General features: G+C 45.1%; 1 protein-coding gene across 2 annotated transcripts; it reads right to left on the bottom strand.

The window, feature by feature from the left end:
• Positions 1-2,652: 2,652 nt before the first annotated feature.
• SSTR4 (somatostatin receptor 4) lies at positions 2,653-5,843 on the bottom strand. Of its 2 annotated transcripts, XM_027069462.2 has the most exons (2): positions 5,365-5,843; positions 2,653-5,168 (listed from the first exon to the last, which is right to left on the bottom strand). In XM_027069462.2, exon 2 carries the CDS (start codon positions 5,082-5,084, stop codon positions 3,924-3,926), a length of 1,161 nt encoding a protein of 386 aa, XP_026925263.2. In that variant the 5' UTR covers positions 5,085-5,168; positions 5,365-5,843; the 3' UTR covers positions 2,653-3,923. The 2 variants fall into 2 exon arrangements, with proteins under 2 accessions (XP_026925263.2, XP_053057336.1); XM_053201361.1 differs by lacking the exon at positions 5,365-5,843 and having other exon boundaries at positions 2,653-5,326.
• Positions 5,844-26,155: the final 20,312 nt, after the last annotated feature.

Here is a 26,155-nt window from a genome sequence, read left to right as displayed (position 1 = left end):
ATCATTTCTGTGGTTCTCTGATGAAGGCTCATCTTTTGCCTCTAAGCTCCAAGCTTCATGAGGACAGGGGTGCTGTCTGTGGAGACTCCCCATCTTACCTCAAAGCTGCCAGAAGCAGCACTCAGCATGCTGTCTGATGCACACTCCCAGCACACACTTCCACAAAGCAGAGCTTCAAGGACAGTGCCTTAGCACTCTGATATTTGTGCTTAAGGAATCTGAAGCTTTTCTGTCACATGCTTTGGGTAAGGGGTGGTGAGAGACAGGAGTGTCAGAGAAGAGCTTCAAAACCCAAATTTATAGGAATTTGCCTAGACTGGTCAGTCTTCCATGTCGGGTTTCTGAATAGCACAGCAGAAACATACATTTGTTTTTTGTTTTTTTCCTTTGATATCAGCCTTCGGCACCTAAGGAGTGCTAGGTATGCTGTTTTTAATGAAAGTGAAGCCAAGAATTTAAAGAAAAAATGAAAATAGTATGCATCTTTGTTCAATGACATAGAGCTGACAGGTTGGGCAAGAATTCCAATGAGTGATCACCTTTCATGTTCAAATACCATTTTACAATCATCTGGAGAAAATAAATACCTGGCTTGTCACTGAACAGTAAGTTAAAGACAGCTTTAAAATGCAAAGCAGTTCACTGATTGAGGGGTGTCTGAAGGCTGTTTCTGCCCAGGTAAAAAATATTTTCATTCACTTTGAAGCCAAAAGCTGTTATGGTCAGTAGAAGCAGGACTCAGGCCACAGCCTGCCTGCATGTCTTCATGACTGACCCCTGAGTCAGGTGAAATGTGTAATGTGAAATGCTCTCAGGACCCCAGCTACTTCCATCTTTGACTTTAATTCACAAATTCTGCAAATTTTCTGCTCAGGAACCTGAGGGGTTCATGTAATCAGCTGTTAACAAAGGCCTCAGGGTTGATGCTAACTACCACTGTTGGTGGACTCTAAATGTGTCCCCCAACAAATGCCCGGGATACTTTGTGGGTGCTGAGTTGCTAATCGCCAAGAAGTGAGAAGGCTCTGCAGCTGAGGAAGACACTGGCCAGCAGCACACTCTCCACCCCTAGCCTGCCCCTCCACTGCGTGATTTATGACTCCCAGGTCAGGGGCAGCATTAATGCTAATTTTTAACAAGGGATAGAGAAAGCACTAAGCATAGAAGAATACTGTCTTTCACCCTCCCACTGCCTCAGCATGCCTCTTCAGTGCTTTTGAAAAGGCAGTTTACAGCTGAGAAGAACTCAAAACCCACACCCTGCTTTGTGCATATTTCATGTGAGAAACTGTGGCTCAGAGAAATTATAGCATTCACTGCTGGCTGGCTTGGCCGATGGAGGGCCCCTGCCTCTCAGGGATTTTTCCTTTCATCACCTAAGGCTACCTCTACTTCAGCCATCACCAAGTTAAAAACATTGCATTTTCAAATACTCAGCCCAGCCCAGTGTTGCCAAGACTCCTGGTCAGTGCTCCGTCTTGCTCATCAGAGAGTTGGCCTGGTGTGAATCACTGTTGGACACTGAAGACAAGGACTGTAGCCCCCCACCCAAGAGGAGGCAAAAGCCCAGCAGCCCATGCCCATGTCAGATCTTTTCCAGTGGCCCCTCCACCACATTTACTCAGTGACCACACTGCTGCATGCTGCCAGGCACTGGGGAACAAAGAAATAATTAAGTTTTAAAGACTACTAAGAAATTATGGTTACACAAGGGCAGTCAACACCAGTACTGGCTTACTCCAGATGCCCAAGGCAACTCGAGTGGGTATGATAGGTTTGGGACAATTGATGTCTGTGTGTTTACATGCATGCATGTGTGTGCATGTGTGCACACATGTTTGTGAGTTCAAGGGGATCTTGCACCTTAGTTAGGAGCTCCCAAACCACAGCCATGTCTCTGGGATACAACACAGATTGGCTACACATTTTCTCTCTCAGACAGATGTAGACCACCCCAATGTGCAGACCCTAATGGCCTTCATCTCTACCTCACCCACCCAGCCCTATGAGACACATTTGGATCAACACTGATTACCGCCTACAGATCATACTGCTGGCTGGCCATGTAGAGGAGTAAGGATCCAATGGTTATATGCCCAAACACAACGTAGGTAAGGCTTTTTTTTTTCATTCAGTAGGGAAGAAGCTAGATTCTATAGCCACATGGAAAAGAGCATACGGTTAGTTCTCTGTCACGGTGTGCTGACATTGGAAGACCTCGTTTTATTACAGACAGAACTCTGAGGACCCTAGAGTTCAGTCACTTGCCTGGATCACACAATGTTTATATCTAGGACCAGAAGTCAGCTCTCTTGCCTGGTTCTCATACACCAGGCACCTGCTCATATCAAATAAGACTCTGGTTTTGGCCCTAACACTTCAGGGAAGAGCCCTGTTCTGTTTCCTCCTCAGAGAGGAGCCCCTGCCCATGGTGGAAGCAGAGCATCTCCCTGGGCCTTGCTCTGCCCTCCTCAATCTTCTTTAGCCTCCTAGAAGCCCTCTGTGTCCACCTTGGGATGCCTGCTGGCTGCCCCAAAAGGCTCAAGTCAGGCAAGTTCTGCTAGGCTGGCAGGTCCCTTGTGTTTTCTCTTGAAGCCCTCCTGCTAGGAAGCTGCAAGGCTGACCCCATTTGAAGAGCAGAGGGGCTCTCTCTCCAGCTGTCCTCACCTCCCTCCCTGAATATCTTCCTTTCTGCACCGGGATGGGCTGGCCAAACCCAGAAGGGTGTTTTGCTTTGCTCAGCCAGGTGGAGTCTCCCACACAGCTGTTCACATATGTTTAATTGCATGTTTTCACTCCAGGCCCCTACAGAAGCATTGCAAGGATTTATTCACAGAAAACAGGATTAAAGCTCTCATAAGCTGACTTTTTCCTTTAGGAAAAGCTAATTTATCCTTGGGTTAACATTAGGCAAGAAGTTACAGCTGTTTACCATGTTCAGCCTAGATATGTTTATTATGTTCATCTGGCTGGTGTTTTACTGAATTGCGATTTTTTTTTTTTTTAACAGTGGGTGACAGAGCTGCCTCCTCTATCCAAAATCTGGGCTGATTTCCATCTGCATTCTCTGGTCTCTTCCCTCCCACCTCCAGTTCCCTCCCACTCACCACTGCGGTATAAACTGGTCAACTTAATGAGGTCTCATGTTCTCATGACAAAGGGTCATGGCAAAAAATCACACCATAGGAGCTAGATGAGATTCATCCTTTCTGCTTTATTATTATTATTATTATTATTATTACTGACCTGGTTTTGTGCCTCATAACAAATCCCACATCATGACTTTCCAAACCTTTCCTACTCACAGGAAGCCTGCTGCTAGCCCCAGAAAACTGGAGTGACATTTCTGACTGCAAGCAGGCACTGGGCCTGGAGGTGCCCCAGGCTGTCATGCATCAATTTCAGTTAGAAAAGATCCCAGGAATGGAAGCCAATGGTGTGCTTGGAGGCATCTTCCTTCCTCCCTTCCCTTTTCGAACATGCTATGTCCCCACCACAGGCAGAGTCTGCAGAGAGCAAGGGCACAGGCTGCCTCCACCCTCTGGACAGCCCTCTCCAAGGCAGAGATTCTGTAACACGTCACATGCAGATGGCCATTACTGCCTGGCATCCTCCTGCTTCCCACCCCTCGGAAACTAGTCAGAGATCCAGGAATAATTAACATCATGGACTGGTGGTCAGAGGAGTCCTACCCCCATGAAGGTGCCCCCCTAGAAACCAGAGTCCTGAGGACAGAACAAAGGAAAGGAGCTTTGATGCTCTTGGGGCTGGCCCATAGACTGCTGGGAAAAGGTGGCTGTGGCTGTGGTGGGAACAGGTGGTGGCTCTTAGATGAGCATCTAGGACTGGCAGTCTGCTGGGGTGTCAGGGTAGCACAGACTCCCTTACAGGTGGCCAGGCTGGGGAGGAGGTGAAAGGGTTCTTCAGAAGGTGGTGGTCCTGGTGAGAGGGACCGGCTTGTGGCTGGGTTCTGGTCGTAAGGGCTCCTGCTGACAGGGGAGTGGGGGGCATATCCATCCTGCCCCACCTCTACTCTTGACAGCAGTGGCATAGTAGTCCAGGGGCTCTTCCTCAGCACCACCTGCGACATCCAAGAGGCAGCAGCGCAGGCAGAGAACCCGCTGGAAGGAACGGCGGAAGTTGTCTGAGAGGAAGCCATAGAGGATAGGGTTGGCACAGCTGTTGGCGTAGCTGAGGATGAGGGACACATGGTTGACTGTAGCATCGAGGCTGGTCACAAACAGGTTTAGCAGCTGCACCACATAGAAAGGCATCCAGCAGAGCACAAAGACTGCTACCACCATCAGCACCAGCCGCGTGATCTTCTTTTCTGAGCGCCTGCGCTGCTGCCAGCCGGCTCGCAGTGCCACCGCCCGCATCTTGCCCACGATGAGCAGGTAGCACAGGCCGATGGCCAGAACGGGCAGCAGGAAGCCCAGCAGGAAAGTATAGATCACAAAGACCGCCGACCAGGCCGGGTGAGGCCAATGCAGGTTGCAGGCCACGGCTTGGCCGCCCCGAGACGGCTTGGTGTCAGCGAAGATGGCGATGGGCAGGGTGACCAGCAAGGATGCCAGCCACACACCCAAGTTGATGAGCTTGGCCACGCTGGGCCTCCGGTAGGTGGCGGCGCGCAGAGGGTGCACCACGGCGACGTAGCGGTCCACGCTGAGCACCGTCAGACAGAAAACGCTGGTGAACATGTTGAGGCCGTCCACACTGAGCACCGCACGGCACAGCACAGACCCGAAGGGCCAGTGGCGCAGGGCGGCCGACGAGGCCACGAAGGGCACGCTCAGCATGAAGAGCTCATCCGCGATGGCCAGGTTGAGCAGGTAGATGTTGGTGGCCGTCTTCATCTTGGCGTAGCGGAGGATCACGAAGATAACCAGGGCGTTGCCCACCAGGCCCACCAAGCACACCAGCGCGTAGATGCACTGGATGACCATGCCCGGTGCCCCTGCGTCCCCGGTCCCCGCCGCTGCCTCCTCCTCAGCAGGGGCGCAGCTGGCGTTGACCGCAGGGGACCAGGCTGTCTGGAGCTCTTCCTCGCCCTCTGGGGGCAGCGTCGGGGGGGCGCTCATGCCCAGGGGTGCCCGCCCGGGGCGGCGGGAGCGCGGTGGAGAGTACTTGCCCTGGGACTCCGGTGCAGGTGCGTGCGCCTCTGCCTGCTCCGCCTGAAAAGCCTGCGGTGGGCCCCGCGGGGAGCGCCCGCCAATCCCGCGCCGTGCGCCCTTCGCACCCCAGTCCGAGCGCCCGCGCGCCCCGCCCGGCCTGCCCACCTCCGCGCCCCCGCCTGGGATCCAGCCCCGCCCCAGGTCGTCCAGAGCCCCAGATGGACCTCCCGCCCCCTCAGCTGCTCACCTCAGATCCTGTCTTGTCTGACCTTTGGCCTCCCACTCCCCTGCTCTGCCCTCTGCAGCCGCGGGGCTAGGGGTCCCAGAGTCCTCCGTTTGGGTAACGCGGCCCTGGGGTGGTAGCGACTATGCTGAGCGTGCAGAGCCCTTAGCCGGGCGCTTGACATCCTCCTCCTCTCCACCGCGCCCCCCTGCCCCTATGATCTTCTCGAAGACCTGCAGGGTCTGTCCCATCATTAAACTCATTTCCTAGAAGCGGAACCTGAAGCTCCCAAAGGCGTCGCTGTGAATTCCCGGTCTGCCCGGGTCCCAGTCGCCCCCTCCCTTCACTCCGCGCAATCGCAAATCCCAGGACCTTTTCAGTGAGATTTCTGTAGGATGGAGGTGGGTGGGCGCCGGGAACGGAGATGCCAGAGGAGGAGGCACAGAGGAGGATCCACAGAGGAGGAGAGATGCCACAAAAGAAGGCCAGCCTCTGCGTCCGATGCTCATTGCGCGGGGTAGCACCGACAGCGGCAGCTAACCCCAGAGCTAGATGCCGCAAAGCCTATGCCAAGCTGGCTGACTTCTGAGGCGTCCCCACTGAGGTCTCTGAAAGGTGCCTGGGAAAGGGTGCTCTGGAAAGGTCGGTGTTCGGGGCTGGATTCCCTCCTTCTCCCAAACTCCAGAGAGTGCAAGTTAACACCCTTGAGCTGGATAATTCTGGGCTACAGTCCGGGTCTGGGGATCCAGCAGGCAGTCTCACAACCCTGGCCCTACTGGTCAGGCACAGGGCACAGCAGAATTAGTGAAGTGGGGATTTGTCTTGGAAGATAATCGGCAGGGAAATGCTGGCCCTTTGGAACACCACCTCTGCAGGCCAGTGGCCTCCTTGAGCCTCCCTTCAGCACACTCATGAAATGTCTTTGATGCATCTGGAAGTGGCTACCCGGTGCCCCGGAGTGGGGTCCCATCTCCTATGCTGGATGGCGGGAGCAGCTGCGGAGGGGAGGCTGTCGGGATGATTAAGGCCAGCTAGAGGTGACCTGTCAGAGGTCTGACTGCTATTTATCCAGGATTTGGTGGGGGGGGGGGGGGAAAGGGGAGGGACCGGTGATCAGCCCCTGTGCAACATAGTGGCTGAGTCTAATCTCTGTCCCTAGTCTCTGCCACCCAAATGGTTCCTTTAAAAGATTTGTCTTAAAAAAATTAATAATAAAAGATTTGTCTTAGCAACCCTCCTCCCCTTTATGGACACTCTTTAAATTAGTCTGTTCTTTCCTCTGCTCTCATTTTCCTCATTGTCTCTAAGGGAGAGATGCTTATGGGGAAAGAGATGGTGGCTTTGTCATTCTAGGGTGCAGGTGTTTGTGGGGGGGTGACAGAAACCCAAGATTTGGGTGGAGGGAGAAATACAGGGGCTTTTCTTTTTAGTCCTGGACACTGGGGGAAATCTTTAAATGATTCCCCTCGAGGCCCAATAGGGGAGGTGTCCCACAGCTGTTCTGCATGCCTGGATACCCCTCTACCATCATTCTCTCTGTCCATTTAATGCCCAGCCCCCTCTCATCTCTGAATATTTCCTGGTGTCTTGCCTAACACGTGAGCCCTTGGGATCTTTCCCACCTCTACTTTGGATAGTTTTTCTCCTAACGTTTCCTGGCTCTGCCCTCTCTCCCCTCATGCAGACATACAATTCACAGCAAATCAAGCTAGCATTTAATAAGGTAAATATGTATTGCTGTTTTCTCCGGTTTTAGAAAACAGCCCACATTATGAGTGTGCTGCATGTAGCACTGGGGACACCCAAACCCAGCATTTCTGGAGTCCAGAAGTCAGGGAGACTGAGCATTCATTCATTCATTCAACAAATGCTAGTGGAGAGTATGAGTCCCCTGCGAAGCATGGTTGCATATGTTGTCTTATATGGGATGATGGCCTACTGTGTGCAGGGCCTTGGAAGGCTTATATTTTCACCACCGCCCCACATTGGAAACCTACTGGAAAGTGTCTGGGATCACAGGGGAAGGGTGGTGGCAAAGAAGGAGACAAAGCATGATAGTGAGGATGAAGGTGTACTTCAGAGAGAGAAGCTGGCAGAGCAGATGCTGCTGGGGGCCTGGGGAATGAACTGCGAAGTGGCAGCAGCTCTGGATGCCTGGCAGGGGAGCAGAATGTAGTGGGTGATGATAAGGTATGCCTTGTGTGCCTGGAGGAGGCCTAGGGCCGTCATCTGAGGAGGTGGAGAAGCTGGGAGTGTGTATAAGCCAACTGTCAGGGTCAGAGTTGGGGTCTGCATGGCTTCCTTACCATGACAGAGGGTGGCCTCGGGGTCCAGGTCTGTGAGGTTTACACAAAGAGCCTTTGGAGCATTTGGAACAGCACAAGCAAGAGCTGCATGTTTGTGCCAGGACTGCTGCAGCGGCAAGCAGAGAGGGCATACTGGTGCATTCTAGGTACACACAGGGCAGGTAGGCTCGGCACTGTGGCATCTTGACCTTGAAACTAGGCTGCCTGGTTCAAATACGGCTTCACCTCCTCCCAGATATGCAGCCTTGGGCAAGTCCCTCCATCTTTTGTGCCTCTGTTTCCACATCTGGAAAGTGGGTGTAATGGTAGTAATTATTTGGTAAGGCGCCATGAGGACCCATTACCTTGGCATACCTATGGTAACTGGGGGAGTACCTGGCCATCATCAGCACTCAGTGAGTGTCAGCTGTCAAGGTTATTTATTTTTCTAACCCTCTCTGTGTGATGAGACTAAAGAGAAGGTCTGCCTGCTCCCGCTTGGCCCCACGTTGTTGTCTGATGTTCCACTGGTTAGTTCCCTTCAGAGGGTAAAGGGTCAAGGGGGTGGTGGAGGCCACTGACACACTCCCCCATTAATTATTATTATAGGTTTTATTGTCAGATGTATCGGTTTCTACTAACAGTGTTTTTATATCTAACCTGTATTGAAAACAATCCTAAGACACATGGGGAGAGCATTACTTCTATCCCAACTTTGTGCAAATGATCCAAACAGAGCAAGCTTTGCAGACACAGCCTGACCTTTATTCTGCTTTGACTCACACCTTTATGATGGGTAATGCTCAAACCAGATTCTCCTGGGAGTGAAAGGAAGCTCTATTAGCAGTTGTGCTGACCAACAGCATGACACCTGACTCTTCCAGGCAAACCAGGACAAGGATCCTCTAATTATGGGGGACTCTCCAATTTAACTTTTGAATTTCCACTTTAAGTGGCAGAAAATAAAGTTTGTGAAGCACCAGATTAACTTCTAAGGGGCTGTCACACATCTCCTCAGAGCATCATAGGGAAAGGGTTTGCAGTGGTAAAGGTGAGGTGTGCATTTCACTGACAACACCAGGAGATATTGAAGATTAAATTGAAATATCTATGTGTCCAAGACCAAGAGCAGGGAATCATGCCATTTCCAAAAATACTCTCTCCAGACTTCTATATTTAGGGAAGGATCAGAGAAGCATTTGAAGTGTGGACCACTCATGCAACAGTGAATTCTTGAGAGAATGAGCACTCACAGTGCTGAACCGCCTCCTGAGATGGCTCTGGAGGGACATGTGCACCTAGGTCATATTCGGCTCATCCTGAGATGAACACTTTCCTGCCCATCCCATTTCTCTACTTTGCTCTCAAGTTCTATCTGGCCTCAAACCCCAGGCCTAGGTTGGGAGTGGGGTTCAGGGATTGAAGAGAGTATCTTAGCTTTTGAAAAATTGCCATAATGATGAAAACAAGATTGAGTTTATACCGAGAATCACTGCCTTCACTGCAGCATCATCATAATGGTAAAATATCATGGACTAGAACAGGTTTAGAAATTGAGGTCTGATATGGAGGTTCTTCTTCCAAGTCAAGAAAGTCATGAGGCTGAGCTACTAGGATTTGTGTTTGAGCTGACAGTGTGGGGTGGAGGGGGTAATTCTTGAATGGCACACATTTTGGGAGGCAGCATAACATAATGTGACTGCTTTGATCTGAGTCCCAGCTCATTGCTTGCCAGTTATGTGACCTTGGGCAAGTTACTCAACCTCTCTGTTTCTCTACTTCATCCCCTGCAAAGTGGCCTTAATTCTAGTCCTACCACAGATGGGCTGTTGTGGGGACTGAACAGGTTGACATATGTGAAGCAGTTACAACAGGGTCTGGCTCCAATAAACACTATATGTTTATTATTAATAAAATGTTTATTATTATTAATATTCCATCTGAAGTCTCTGGTGCTTGGTAGCTCAAAGCTCCTGGGCACATCTGGTTTTTCTGACATTAAGCAGAGGACCCCCTCTGTTAGCATCGGTGAGCTGGAAGGCGCAGGCATCACTCATGGAACACGTGTGCTGCTGGGGTGTCAAAAACCAGGCACAAACATGCTCAGACTGGCAGCGAAGAGAAGGTCCCATCCCTCACTGGAGCCCAGGACACAGGATCTGACACAGGATCCTCAGCTTCTGGGAGCTCACTTCCCTGATAGCCAGGCACCCTCTGCTGCAGGTTGGCACCCCTGGGAAAATTCACAACCACGGATGCCTGGGCCCCATTCCCACACACTCTGAGTCATTTGGTTTGGAGGGGGACTCAGGCATCTGAATATTTTAAAGGCTCTCCAGATAATTCTAAAGTGTATTGATGCATTGCTCAATTAAATGGAACCATAAGAGACAGGCAACCTGGGGGCCACAGTGTGTGGAAATCACTGGGCCGCCAGGGAGGCTGAAGGGACAGGTCAAAAGAAGCATCCAGGAAACCAGAGACCCCTCTGCACAGAGAAACAGCTCAAGAGGGGCAAGGTTCAACCTGCTGCATACCAGATGGGATTAGGCTGGGGCGGTTGGGACCCCATAGCTGTCCTCTCCCAAGGCACTAAATATGCCACTAGAGAAAGCAGAGTGCAACATTCATGCTGAGTAAAAGCGGGGGAAACAAAGTGCATTTATAAGCTGTTTTTTTTTAGCTCACCTGTCCCTTTGCTGTAGGATGTATATATGAGGGGCCTATTTTGGGTCTGTTGATTCAATGTCTGGCATCAGACCCAAATTGCTCACCTGTACATAGTTATAAGCAGCAAAGGGCTGGGTTTGGGCTGGATCTGAGGGTCCTTCTCTCTCCTCCAGGTCACGATAGGGCCACCCATGGGTATGGCTGGCCCCAGTAGCTGGTAGGCACCTGGAATTTCTCAGTGTGAGTGACAGCTGAGAGGGTGAAGTGGGGGCCTCACAGCCCCTCCTCGAGCCAGGGGGAACAGCTCCTTTGTGGGCAATGTGACTACCTCCTCTATTTCCACACTTCAGGTGTGCCCCCCTGGTCAGGAGTCATCTGGCCTCCAAGCATCTGGGCAGCAGGTCTGCAAGAACAGCTTCTTCTGCAAATAGCAGTGCACCTTGAAGAGACTTGACCTTCAGCAGTATGAGGACTATCGTCCCGAGAGCCACTTCTGTCACCTGCTGATTAGAAAATCATCTGAAGAGGTCTCAGGATCTCAGCTGGGCTTTGATAGCTTCTGCTGAGTATACTAAAGCATAATTTACCAGGGGCTGAGTGCATGGCATTGTCAGAAGTGATTTACATAATTGCCTCTTCTTCAGATTCCCATCTGAACTCTAGTGATATGTGGACAATGTGATGATAATACATCCCCACTCCACCCCAAAGACATTAAATATGAGGGCAAGGAATTCCTTTAAGAATTTATTACTTATTCAATGATTTTCTCGGAAGAAAGTAAGCCTGAAATCATATGAGCTAAGCAGAAAGTCGGCATTAGAAGGGCACAAGTCTGGGATAGGAACAATGTTTATGTAATATCCATATGATGTGTCCAGACTCTGCTGTCAATTGTTTGGATCAAGGAAATTGAGCACCTTGAGCGCTGTTCTGTTGTCTGGGAGTTGTTTCCGGCTGTCCCAGCATCCTGGCCTCATCACTCTGCATGTAGAAGAGAATGAACTGGAAGACAAAACATGGGTTTCATTCTGAATGCTTTGTTCATGACAGGTGTGAGTGTGGGCGGTTCGTTTAGAGCACTGTTGCTTCAAGAGGACCCGGGACAAGCAGCACCCGCACTACCTATGAGAAGTGCACATCCTGGACCTGCAGAATCACAAACACGGAAGGTGGGGACCAGCCACAGTGCTCACCAGAGCTCTAGGGGACTATGACAACCTTCAAGTCTGAGAGCCACTGGCATAGCCTTTCTGAGCCTCACTTTCTTGTCTTCCTAGAGTGGTGAACCAGTATCAGGAAAGATCATTTGGCATGAATGCTCTGAAATCTCTAGACTACCTTGGCCACATGGCTCCTGAACACCTGAAATGTAGATATGTGCTAAGTGTAAAAGACACATCAGATCCCAAAGACTGAGGGTGAACAAAAGAATGTAAAACATCATGTTAATATGTTTTATTGATTACATGTTGAAATAATATTTTAGATATGAAAGTAAAGTCAAACATATTATAAAATGAATTTTACCTGTTCCTTTTTACCTTTTTTAATGCAACTATTGGAAAATGTAAGTTACATTTGTGTCTCACATTATATTTCTCCAGCGTCAGAACCCTACTGGATGCCCCAGCAATGCTGTTAATGTGCTGTTCCCGCGTGGTCACTAGACCCATGTGTCTCTTTGAATTAAACTTGTAAAAAATTCAATTCAATCCCTTAGTCACATTAACTATGTTTCAAGTGCTAAATAGTCACATGTGGCCACCATACAGAACAGTGGAAATCTAGAACATTCCATTGTCATGAAAAATATAGCATTAGAATTTAAGTGTAGGGCCTTTAGGCCCCAGAATTCCAGTCTGGTTCTGACAAAGTTTCAGCCATGGTTATATGCCTCCCAAATACCACTACTTCCTCTTCCTTATGTATAGATCTCTGATTTTGCTTAGGACTCCACTTTAAATGTACTCAGGTTCTCCTCAGAATCTGTGATTTGTTTGGGCATGGGCATATGCCCTTCCTCTGGCCAAAGAGATATAAGGGTACATTATTGAAGTTGCAGGGGCAACTTCTGGGAAAGTTTTGGCTATTGTCTGGCAGGGATATAGTGTTTGGAGGGGCTGCAACCACTTAGTGATGATGAGGCAAAAAGCTTATCTGATATGAGAGCCAGTATGTTGAAGATGGTAAGGCAGGAAGCAAGAAAGAACTAGGGTACTTGACAGTAGTGAGAGCTCATGAGTCAGCCAACTCTGGACCTGCTCCCACTGAACTTCTTTTTATGCAAAGTAATGCACATTGTTGTTGTTTTAGTGCTTTCAGATGCATATTCTGTTACTTTCAACCAGAAGCATTCTAGCCCATTATCCTTGGGCCAGTCACTGACCTTTCTAAGCCTGAGTTTCTCATCTCTAGGATATGAACACAAGAGTTGCTTACCTCATCATATGAGATAATGGGATAATAACGTTATCAGGCATTTATGTCACAGTTACAAGTGGTTTTTTATTTATAAAATGCTAATATATCCTCAGCACTTATCATTAAGTGTCACTGTCACAGGAACCAGGTGATTAATTCAGACATTCTGTTCCTAGACATCTTCTTTACTGTGGCAAGAAGTAGCCTTTCCTGTTCTTCTCCCACCTTTCCAGGAAGATTAGACAAGCATTTGAAAAATGTTTTTGCCCCTAGGACATTTTTAGAAATTCAAATTCTCTCCCAATTGATTGACATAGGAATCAATACATGGAAAAGTGCCTTCCCAGTGTTCAGGCTATAATGAGTGTATTTAAAAATAGACTCATAATAAAAGTATCCACAAATCTATTTAGAAGCTGAAAGAGCTCCTTGATCATAGATAGAAATGGGGTTTTGCTTTTTTGGTACACTACACATTGTTTTGTGCAGAATTAGCATCTCAATCAGTTGCCTGGTTCTTTTTTTTTTATTTATTTTTTTTTATTTTTTTAAATTTACATCCAAATTAGTTAGTATGTAGTGAAACAATGATTTCAGGAGTAGATTCCTTAGTGCCCTTTACACATTTAGCCCATCCCTCCTCCCACAACCCCTCCAGCAACCCTCAGTTTGTTCTCCATATTTATGAGTCTCTTCTGTTTTGTCCCCTCCCTGTTTTTATATTATTTTTGTTTCCCTTCCCTTATGTTTGTCTGTTTTGTCTCTTAAAGTCCTCAAATAAGTGAAGTCATATGATTTTTGTCTTTCTATGGCTGGCTAATTTCCTTAGCATAATACCCTCCAGTTCTATCCATGTAGTTGCAAATGGCAAGATTTCATTCTTTTTGATTGTCAAGTAATACTCCATTGTATATATATGTATATATACCATATCTTTTTTATCCATTCATCCATAAATGGAAATTTGGGCTCTTTCCATACTTTGGCTATTGTTAATAGTGCTGCTATAAACATGGGGGTGCATGTGTCCCTTCAAAACAGCACAGCTGTACCCCTTAGATAAATGCCTAGTAGTGCAATTGCTGGGTCGTAGGGTAGTTCTATTTTTAGTTTTTTGAAGAACCTCTATACTGTTTTCCAGAGTGGCTGCACCAGCTTGAATTCCCACCAACAATGCAAAAGAGACACTCTTTCTCTGCCTCCTCACCAACATCTGTTGTTGCCTGAGCTGTTAATGTTAGCCATTCTGGCTAAGGTGATATCTCATTGTGGTTTTGATTTGTATTTCCCTGATGATGAGTGATGTTGAGCATTTTTTCATGTGTCGGTTGGCCATCTGGATGTCTTCTTTGGACAGGTGTCTATTCATGTCTTTTGCCCATTTCGTCACTGGATTATTTGTTTTTTGGGTGTTGAGTTTGATATGTTCTTTATAGATTTTGGATACTAACCCTTTATCTGATATGTCATTTGTGAATATCTTCTCCCATTCTGTCGGTTGCCTTTTAGTTTTGCTGATTGTTTCTTTCACTGTGCAAAAGCTTTTTATTTTGATGAGGTCCCAATAGTTCATTTTTGCTTTTTTCTCTTGCCTCCAGAGATGTGTTGAGTAAGAAGTTGCTGCGGGCAAGATCAAAGAGCTTTTTGCTTGCTTTCTCCTCGAGGATTTTGATAGCTTCTTGTCTTACATTTAGGTCTTTCATCCATTTTGAGTTTATTTTTGTGTATGGTGTAAAAAGTGGTCCGCGTTCATTCTTCTGCATGTCGCTATCCAGTTTTCCCAGCACCATTTGCTGAAGAGACTGTCTTTATTCCATTGGATATTCTTTCCTGCTTTGTCAAAGATTAGTTGCTCATACGTCTGTGGGTCCATTTCTGGGTTCTCTATTCTGTTCCATTGAGCTGAGTGTCTGTTCTTGTGCCAGTACCATACTGTCTTGATGATTACAGCTTTGTAGTATAGCTTGACGGCTGGGATTGTGATGCCTCCTGCTTTGGTTTTCTTTTTCAAGATCGCTTTGCCTATTCAGGGTCTTTTCTGGTTCCATACAAATTTTAGGATTATTTGTTTTAGCTCTGTGAAGAATGCTGGTGTTATTTTGATAGGGATTGCATTGAATATGTATATTGCTTTGGGCAGTATAGACATTTTAACAATATTTGTTCTTCCTATCCAGGAGCATGGAATATTTTTCCACTTTTTTGTGTCTTCTTCAATTTCTTTCACAAGCTTTCTATAGTTTTCAGTGTATAGATTTTTCACCTCTTTGGTTAGATTTATTCCTAGGTATTTTATGGGCTTTGGTGCAACTATAAATAGGATCAATTCCTTGATTTCTCTTTCTGTCGCTTCATTGTTGGTGTATAGGAATGCAACCGATTTCTGTGCATTGATTTTATATCCTGCAACTTTGCTGAATTCATGAATCATTTCTAACAGTTTTTTGGGTGGAATATTTTGGGTTTTTCCATATAGACTATCATGTCATCTGCTAAGAGTGAAAGTTTTACCTCCTCCTGGATGATTTGGATGCCTTTTATTTCTTTGTGTTGTCTGATTGCAGAGGCTAACGCTTCCAATACTATGTTGAATAACAGTGGCAAGAGTAGCCATCCCTGTCTTGTTCCTGACCTTAGGGGGAAAGCTCTCAGTTTTTCCCAATTGAGGATGATAATAGTGTTGGGTCTTTCGTATATGGCTTTTATGATCTTGAGGTACGATCCTTCTATCCTGACTTTCTTGAGGGTTTTTATCAAGAAAGATGCTGTATTTTGTCAAATGCTTTCTCTGCGTCTATTGAGAGGTTCATATGGTTCTTGTCCTTTCTTTTATTGATGTGATGAATTACGTTAATTATTTTGGGATATTCAACCAGCCCTGCATCCCAGGTATAAATCTCACTTGGTCATGGTGAATAATTGTTTTTACTGTATTGTTGGATCCGGTTGGCTAATATCTTGTTGAGGATTTTTGCATCCATGTTCATCAGGGAAATTGGTCTATAGTTCTCCTTTTTAGTGGGGTCTCTGTCTGGTTTTGGAATCAAGGTAATGCTGGCTTCATAGAAAGAGTTTGGTAGTTTTCCTTCCATTTCTATTTTTTATAACAGTTTCAAGAGAATAGGTGTTATCTCTTCCTTAAATGTTTGGTAAAATTCCCCTGGAAAGCCATCTGGCCCTGGACTCTTGTTTTTTTGGCAGAGTTTTGATTAATAATTCAATTTCCTTACTGGTTATGGGTCTCTTCAAATTTTCTATTTCTTCCTGTTTCAATTTTTGTAGTATATATATTTCTAGGAATTTGTCCATTTCTTCCAGATTACCCATTTTATTGGCATATAATTGCTCATAATATTCTCTTATTATTGTTTTTATTTCTGTGTGTTGGTTGTGATCTCTCCTCTTTCATTCTTTATTTTATTTATTTGGGTCCTTTCCTTTTTCTTCTTGATCAAACTGGCTAGTGGTTTATCAATTTTGTTAATTCTTTCAAAGAATCAGCTTCTGGTTTCATTGATCTGTTCTACTGTTTTTTGGTTTCAATAGCACTAATTTCTGCTCTAATCTTTATTATTTCCTGTCTTCTGCTGGTTTTGGGTTTTATTTGCTGTTCTTTTCCCAGCTCCTTAAGGTGTAAGGTTAGGTTGTGTATCTGAGATCTTTCTTCCTTCTTTAGGAAGGCCTGGATTGCTATATACTTTCCTCTTATGACCACCTTTGCTGCATCCCAGAGGTTTGCGGTTGTGGTGTTATCATTTTCATTGGCTTCCATACTTTTTAATTTCCTCTTTAACTTCTTGGTTAGACCCTTCATTCTTTAGTAGGATGCTCGTCAGTCTCCAAGTATTTGTTACCTTTCCAAATTTTTTCTTGTGGTTGATTTCCAGTTTCACAGCATTGTGGTCTGAAAATATGCACGGTATGATCTCAATCTTTTTGTACTTATTTAGTGCTGATTTGTGTCCCAGTATATGGTCTATTCTGGAGAATGTTCCCTGTGCACTGGAGAAGAATATATATTCTGCTGCTTTAGGATGAAATGTTCTGAATATATCTGTTAAGTCCATCTGGTCCAGTGTGTCACTCAAAGCCATTGTTTCCTAGTTGATTTTTTTGATTATATGATCTGTCCATTGCTGTGAGTGGGGTGTTGAAGTCTCCTACTATTATGGTATTACTATCGATGAATTTCTTTATGTTTGTGATTAATTGATTTATATATTTGGGTTCCTCCACATTTGGTGCATAAATGTTTACAATTTTTAGGTCTTTTTGGTATTATGACCCCTTGATTATGATATAATGCCCTTCTGCATTTCTTGATCCAGTCTTTATTTTAAAGTCTAGATTGTCTGATGTAAGTATGGCTACTCAGGCTTTCTTTTGTTGACCATTAGAATGATAGATGGCTCTCCATCCCCTTATTTTCAATCTGAAGGTGTCTTTAGGTCTAAAGTGGGTCTCTTGTAAACAGCATATAGATGGATCTTGTTTTCTTACCCATTCTGTTACCCTATGTTTTTTTTATTAGAGCATTGAGCCCATTGATGTTTAGAGTGAGTACTGAAAGATATGAATTTACTGCCATTATGATGCTTGTAGAGTTGGAGTTTCTGGTGGTGTTCTCTGGTCCTTTCTAGTCTTTGTTGCTTTTGGTAGTCACCTGGTTCTTAATGCTTTGTCAAGAACTATGAAGGGTTGAATATTTACCCTACTTGAAAGCTAACCAATTAGCCTATCACAGTCTCATGGAAGCTGGATCAAGTCCTGGGTCAGAGACAAGGACTTTATCTCTGAGGGTTCAATAGGGGCATGAGTTTCCTGTTTATATCACTCTGTTTTGTCTACCCTCCGGCCCCCATCTTATGAAGATGACAGGGAAGTGGGCCCAGGGGGATGCTGCACACACAGTGGGTTTACATCAGAGCTGAAGTGTTCTGAGTTTAAGCAATCTTAATCATGTAGAGTAGTAGCAAACCTACCTCACCGTTGCACCAGAAGGAAATAGGATCTTTCTTATCCTGATCAGGAAACAAATCTGCTCTCTGCCCCAAGGAGACATTATCCCTGTCTTCTAAGGCTTTTGCTATATGAACCGCCTTGGGAAAATAGTTCAAGGCAAAGGCCTGGGTGCACAGGATGTGCAGAGATGAGAGAGACTGTGATGAATTATCTCCTGACACTTTGCTCATCTCATGGGGCAGAGTAGAGACCCCACAGTGTCTCACCTCTACCACCCTCTTCATGTACACCATTTTGGCATCTAGCAGAGATGTTTGCTGTTTGTGTGTGGCTCCAATCTTCCCCCCACCCACAAATTTTACCTTTTGGTGACCCATCACTTTCTAAATAAATCACATTCTCAGTGGCCCCCACTCAGATTACCAGGGAAGAGAATTTTATTGGCCTAGCTTGGGTCCAGTACTCTGGGGAGGAGGTGTCGCTGAGCTGTGGCTGGTAGGCAAGGTCAGTTGACACCAACACTTTGCTCCCTTTTGCAAATGGGCAGAAGGGCCAGATCCACTTAAGGCTGAGGGCAGGAAGACAGCTTTAGTAAAGACTCATCCAACAAACATTTATTGCATAACTGGTGTTATCATCATTAGCAGCAGCCTCTTTAGAAGTCTTATAAATCACTTAAAAAGAGCCATCAAACATGTCTCAAATAACTTCAGCAGAAAACAGTCACAATAATAAAGTCATTTAATTACACAGTGTACATATTCTGAATATTCAAAAAATTGTATTGTATCGCCCTGCTGTGTGTGTTCAGAGCAATGCTTGACAGTTCTTTTTATTGCTGATGGCTTGCTGGGTTTATGCTCTTTAAAAGGTGCCAGAATCATTTGTACTGTCACTCAAATGTGCTGTTTATGTAAATCCTACTCCAAAAAACAGAAAAGCAATTGCAAAACCACTCCAACAGCCAGAAGAAAGGTAGCCCATTGAAAAGGCATTACCTGGGAAAAACAGTGGAGTTTTGGAAAGCAGAAGTCAGTCTCAACAGGATGAGAATTTGCAAGAAGCTGTCCTACCAGGCTTCTCTCTGTCCTGTTTTGCTGAATGTGGATGGAGAGTCAGAAAGGACAATTGGGTTCTCCTCCTCACAGCCTTTCTTCTTTGTATCTTCATCAGTGAAACTCTTCCAGTTTCCTCCTCACTGGCCTCTCAAAAAACAAAGCTCTGAGCTAGTGAATGTGTACTTTAGTGTTGAATGAATTTTTATCCTGCATCATCCTCCATGGGCTTATCTACATTTTCATTATTCTCTCATAATGAAATGAAAGAGCCATCCAAAGAGAGAAGCCCAACTGAAGGTTGTTCAGGACAAGTCAGAGAGTAAGAGTCAGTTGTGTGGTGCCTGGGTGGCTCAGTTGGTTAAGCATCTGACTTCAGCTCAGGTCATGATCTCAGTGATCGTGGGTTTGAGCCCCGCATCGGGCTCTCTGCTGACAGCTCAGAGCCTGGAGCCTGCTCCAGATTCTGTGTCTCCCTTGCTCTCTGCCTCTTCTCCATTCTCACTCTGTCTCTCTCTCTCTCAAAATAATAAACATTAAAAAATTTTAAACAAAGAAAGAGTAAATTGTGCATACTCAGTCAGCACTAGTCTCTAGTTTAGAAAATGTCAATGACTAACATTTAACAGACAAGTTTCAAGTGAGGGGAGTAGGCTGATTTCCTCTGCCCTTGGAAGTACTTGAACCCAACTGCTTCCTTGCCTTGTGGCCCGTAATCAGAAAGGCCTCACCTCTACCCATTCATTAACCACCTCCCAAGCTTTGGAAATACTTGTCCCCATACAGTCCTGCAACAGACTCTGAGCATTGAGTCTGACTTCCTCTAAACACATGTAGGAGGAATTTCTTTGCCTTGTCCTTGTCCTTGCACTGCAAACCCTTATCATACCCCTGCCCGTGGATTTTCTCTCTTCCTTGACATGTTGCTCTGGGCCCTACAGCTTGACTGTCAGACAGCGGCTTTCCCCCTCCAATGCCCATTGTCTTTCTAGGGCTTGGGTACTCATCCATCCATCCATCCATCCATGTTTGTTTTTGCATGCTCCAGGCATTAGGCTAAGAATTTTGAGAGTTACAGGGATGAAGACAAAAGCCTGGTGTCTTCTCTTGTGAGCTCACCATCCACTGTGGGAGAGAGACAGGCAAGTAAACAAGGTGCTCTTCAAAAGCATGCAGGCCAGACTGGGGACTGCATTAGGGTTTAAGGAGCATGGGCCTCCCCTTCAGCTTGGTGATCCTGGGGCAGATTTCACAATGAGAGAGAATTTGAAGACTTGCTCAGACTTCTGTAGATCAGAGAAGAAGTAGCCGAGATGGAGCCAGGAGGGTAGGGGTGTGGAGGCAATCCAGAGACCCAAGCCTAAAGAAGAGAGCTTCCCTCTCCTGTCTGTTCCAGGACCTGATGATACCTTGGTTGGTTTTACCTTACAGGAGAACATTTCTCTTTATCAACTTTGGCAGCCAAGTTACATTCTGGGCAGCACCTGCCCTGGAGGACCTTTGAATGTTGACACTGTCTGAACAGTTTAATATGACTAGAAAAGTGTGCAGGGACCATGTTCAAAGTAAGTAAACATGTATTTAAAATTGATGTGTGCACTCTCTTCTCTTCTCTGTCAGCTCTCTAGAAGCTGGGTGGAGGTGGTCTTCAAAGGCAGCATCTGGAACAGCCCCAGGATATGTGTTTTTATACCATTAGCAACAATTACACCAGCAAGTTCCAACTCCTCTGTTTTGCTAACATAATTCATGCTGCAAATCAACATTTGCTGAGTGATGGGTTGACTCTCATTGTGCAGAGCCCCAAGACAGGAGCTATCACTTTCGGGGGAACAGTGCTTCTTAGAATCAGATGGGGCATGTGGTCAAGTGCAGGTGCAGGGCCCACAGGTGACTTGAGAATGCTGGGACAAGGTGGGGAGCTGCGGTTCAGGATCTGCATTTTTAACACACTCCCCAGATGATTCTAATGAATGCCTAAATTTGAGAACCTTGTTCTAGAAACTGGGTAAAAGGATCTAGTAAAGAAGACTGGGAATTGCTGTAGCTGATGGGACCATGGGTAGGGTTTATATAATGTGCTTCTGAGATTTTCTGGTTAAAGCCTGGATCCTTGGACCCCTGGCTGGATGAAGCAGAATCTGTGGAACTGGAGCTCAGAGTCTACATATTTTATATGTATATAAAAAATACATATAAAAATTTATATGTATTATATATGTATATTTTATATGTATATGTATTTTATATGTATATAAGCATTTTTCTTATAACTAAGGAAGGAATGACTTTCGAGCAGAGCAGCTGGAATGGGTTTTCAATTTTCCTAATGTCATAAATCTTTTTGTGTGTTTGTGTGTGTGTCAGACCTCATGATTCGAGTGAGGTAATTTTCATAGCCAGTAGCAAACTGAAGGGACATGAAATGCTGAAGGTCAGTAGACCTTGAGATGGTAGCCAAGGACTTCTCAGAGAATTGGGTTCCCTGTTTGGGCAGGATGCTACTAGTTGTCATTCTAAAGAAGTCTAGACTAGTGGTTCTTAAAGTGGGATGGTTGCCTGGAACAGCAGTGCCAGCATCACCATAAGCATTGCTAAAAATGCAAACTCTGCACCCCAGAATCTGAATCATAAACTCTGGCTCCCAGGAAGCTGTGTTTTAATGACCCCTCCAGAGGATTTCAATCATGTTCAAGTTTGAGAACCATACTTTTGACTTTGGTGGACATCTGGAGATTGTCTCATGAGCATCTCCATGACCTCAAATGTGTCCTCTCTCTCACTGCCTCCTGATAGGATGGGAGATGGAAAACTGAGATCTCCTCACCTTCTGCTGCACTACAGAGACACTGGGACACATTCCCAGTTGTGATGCCCCCATATCCTTTACAGCCACCTTTTACCATTTTTGTCAGATTCAGGTGAACTTCTTTATCTTTTATGAAATAAAAGTGTTGTTTAACATCCTAGTAACATTGTTGGTTAATGCAAGGTAAAAACAGACTAAGATTTTTGCTTTTAAAAATTGGGTGAAAGGAGTACCTGGTTCAGTAGGTAGAGCATGAGACTCTTGATCTCAAGAGTTGTGAGTTCAAGCCCCACACTGGGCAAAGAGCTTACTTAAAAAAATTGGCATGTGAAAGGAGAAACTAGGAACTGTTGAGGGAAGACAGCTGATGAACACCACCTTAAACCAAGGATAGAAGCTCAAATCAGCAAGATGGGGACAAGCCAATGTCACATAACACCCAAGATGATACCTTGACAGGAACACCAAGCATGTCTGTGGCATTACTGCCCAGAACGCATAACCTGAATCAGTCCATTAGGAAGCATCAGGCAAACCCACACTGAAGGACATTCTTCAAAATAACTGACCTATACTTTTTAAAACATCAAGGTCAAGAACACCATGTAGGGCTGAGGGACTATTTCAAATCAAGGAGGCTCAAGAGAACTGACAAATGTGGCTCTGAATTGGATGTTGGGTGAGGGGGAAAGAACTAGCACGGGCATCACAGGGCAGCTGACAACATTCAATGTGGTCTGTAGATTTGATAATAGTATTGCTCAATGTTAAATAATCTGATATTGATTATTGTACTGTGGTAATGTAAGAGAGTGTCCTTGTTCTTAAGAAAACACAAGTAGAATATTTAGGGAGTAGGTATGCAGGATGTCTATAACTTACCCTTGAATGGCTTAGACAGAAAGAAGAAGAGAGTCTGATAGAATGATAATGGGGAAAAGTGTAAGCAATTGATGAATCTCCATAAAGAGTATATGGGAGTTTTCTGAACAATTCTTACAATTTTTCTGTGGACACTTAATTTTTTTAAGTGTGTATAAATAGAGGGAGTATTCAAGTTGCTATCATTGTTTTTCAGTAGTGGGATTATAGGCAGCATTCCTTTTTATTTTTAAAAATCTGTTTTCTCCCAAATATACTGTCATATGTATTAACTTTTCTTGAAATCAGAGGAGAACAAATGAAATGATAAAGATGATTCTTTCTTTTCATACGTACTCCACCTGTGGCTTTCTTTCCTTTCCTCTGGCTAAAGGTATTCATGTCTACTTCTCTAAAGGATTTGCAGTAGCATCGAGCCAGATACACATGTGAACCCTCACCAAATAGGACCCAAACTGCACACAAAAGTGGGTGGGGAAGAGAACTTAACTCATGCAACTGTAGATGAAAGCATTTGTTCCTTTTGCCTCCCCCCCCCCCCTTATTCTTGGAAGCCCGAATTTTCTCCAGTGTCTATTCCATATGTACAATTTGCATGTTTCCAGGAGAGTTTCACTATCACAAGGACACACTTTCTACTTCCCTCTGTATGCTCCTCGGTCCTGTCATGTGAGGCTTCCGGTCTTTGAAGAGGCACAAAAGTACCTTCTTTTTGCTCTTCCTGCCTTGCTAAGCATCTCCGTGATATTAAGGAGATAATTATCTTTTCTGATATTTTTAACTTTGTTACCATGTGAAGATCTAGACAATACTTGGCAGATGCCAAATCCCTGAGATAATGACTGTTATTTTAAGGATCTTCCTTCTCTTCAAACATGGTTACCAAGATAACACATACAGATCACAGAGTCCTCACTACAATGAGCTTAGTTTCTGAATGTATAAACAGTGTAATGTGCAAGTCTCTGGATTAGCTTGAAGCACTGTGCGGTGAAGTCAGAAAGGCAAAAGTCTGCCAGGGGTGGTGAATGTGCTCGGGTTTTCCTTCCAAACAATGGGTATCAAGCCTGGAGGAAATGCCTCCAGCAAAGCCCACTGCTGAGCTGGGACGCCCAGTCCTCCTCTTAAAGGGCCACCTCCAGGCTAATGCCAGCCCACGCCTGACTTCTTTTATGTATGCTTCTTTGTTTTTTGATGTATTTTTATTCCTACTTTACCAGTTGTTAGAAATAACACAATTTATTTTTGTGTGTTTGTGGTAACTTTCTAAATCTCTGTGCCCATGCCCAAAGGAAGGCTCCAAATAGTGACAGCTGCAAAACACACTCTACTTAATAGGTTGATCATAAAACAAGACCCTTGTATCATAAAAGAGCTGTTATGGCTATGCTTGGCCTATAGCACATCTGTTCAATAAATACCTGTTGAATAGATAAATAGATGAGTGTCTGACCAGCTACTAAGAAATGTTCCTAGCCACATTTCTTTTGCAGAGTGGGGGTTCCTGGATTATCCAGAGTAGCAGGGACCCCTGCAACCTTCTAGGTCAAACAGAAGGGGTCGAGGTCACAGCTTTGCCAAAGCTGTGGCAAAGTCACAGCTTTGCCATCAGCTGAGAGCTTGTCAGGAATCCAGAAACTGAGGCCCCAGCCTGGACCTTCTGAATCAGAACTGGATCCCCAGGGCATTTGGGTTCCATCCAGGGAAGGATGCGGGTGCTCCTGCCAACTCCCACCTGCAGTGGTGAGGGGAGGAGATGGCAGGGCTTACAGAAAGGCTGGGTGAGGAGCAGGCTGGACACAGGGTAGGCAGGTACTCCTCCAAAAGGTATTTTAAAAGTGCTGTCCATCTTAAATATATTTGAGAAGGATGTTATTTAAAGGGGGTTGTGGTAAATCTTGTTTTCTGGTGGAAGGAGGAGAAATGTGCACTGACTGCAGCCCGAATCTGTTCTGAACACCCCACTAGGTGTACATGTGTGTACATGATGTACATGTGTATATGTGTGTGTATGTGTGTGTACGTGTACACAAACCTATACATGTGCAGTTGACCCTTGAACATCATGGGTCTGAACCACATGGGTCCATTTACACGTGGATATTTTCCAATAAATACAGTCCAGTTCTATAAATGGATCTTCTCTTCCTTATGGCTTTCTTGATAATATTTTATTTTTTCTTAATTTACTCTATTTAAGAATACAGTATATAATGCATATAACATACAAAATATGTGCTAATCAAATGTATTGTTATCAGTGAGACTTCTGACCAATAGTAGTTAAGTTTTTAGGGGAATCAAAAGTTACATCTGGGTTTTTTACTAAGCTGGGAGTCAGCACCCCTAACCACCATGTCACTCAAGAGTCAGCCGTATATACATGTGAATCTGTGCATACATATACATATGTATGTGTATACATGTGTGTGTACATATGGATCTCTTTTCTTCTCAGAATCCGAGCATTTGGCTACTAATCCCACCTTATAGATTAAGCAGGTAATGCTTGGGTTCTGGGGAGTCAGCAAGTGCACATGAGGAGTGAGGGAAGGACTTGTAGGGACATCTGATTTCTTTCACATCCATGCCCCTCTGGCTCTACCTTACTTCCTCCTTTTTGCATACAATAAAGAATCCTTTCTGATCCCAAGCTCCTCCTAATTTGTTATGATCATTGGATTATGTGTATGGGTGTGTGTGTATGGGGGGGGGGTTCCAGTTACCACTGCTATGTAACAAAACACCAGGCTTGACAAATGTCACATTTACTAGAAAAATCAGGGGCGCCTGGGTGGCTCAGTCGGTTGGGCGTCCAACTTCGGCTCAGGTCATGATCTCGCGGTCCGTGTGTTCGAGCCCTGCGTCGGGCTCTGTGCTGACAGCTCAGAGCCTGGAGCCTGGTTCAGATTCTGTGTCTCCCTCTCTCTCTGCTCTTCCCCCATTCATGCTCTGTCTCTCTCTCTCAAAAATGAATAAACATTAAAAAAAATTAAAAAAAAAAAGAAAAATCAAACCATACCAGGTTCACTGTGGGTTCCTGGCAAAGGATCCAAGCAGGAGCCAAGCCAAGGTATGGCAAGGCATGAAGAGACCTGGTTGGTGGTCCTTCCTCCCCATCTTCCCTCTGTTCTGCAAACTCACCATTCACTCTCTCTGCCTCAGTTTCTGCATTTGTAAAGTGAGCTAATAGTAGAAATGGCTCTATTATTACTATCAAATAGTATCAATACCAAATATAGTAAGTATCAAAGGAGATAACACATATACTCCTTCTAATACAATTCCTGAAACAGAATAAATGCTCCAGGACTAAGTGCTGTTACTGCGAGCAGTAATAATGTTGCTTACGTGAAGAAGTTCCAATTATGGGAACACCAAGGTTGACCAACTCCATGTGAGGAAGAGGTGCTGGAGGATATGTGCCTGGGGCTGGGCATGAGCCAGACTCTGGGTTATTTCACTGACAATGTAGGGGTGGGGGAGAAGCTTTAAAGTTGTGTGTGTGTTTACCACAAACTTTTAAATATGACAGTTTTCTTTTTAAAAATAAGGTATTCAATGGAAACAAACCTTCTTTAAAAAGTACCAGGTACCTTTTCATTAGTCATAAAGAAGTTTCTAGTTGTTGCAATATTCAGGCCTTGAAAAATGGAGATTTGTACATATTTAAATAAACTCTGGTTTTGTGTTTCTTCATTTGAAATCTGACAACCAAGATGTCCAGA

This window comes from Acinonyx jubatus, chromosome A3 (assembly GCF_027475565.1).
Source record: "Acinonyx jubatus isolate Ajub_Pintada_27869175 chromosome A3, VMU_Ajub_asm_v1.0, whole genome shotgun sequence".
Taxonomy (NCBI): Eukaryota; Metazoa; Chordata; class Mammalia; order Carnivora; family Felidae; genus Acinonyx; species Acinonyx jubatus.
Note: the sequence above shows the minus strand (reverse complement) of the source record. Positions and strands in the feature narration are given on the sequence as shown.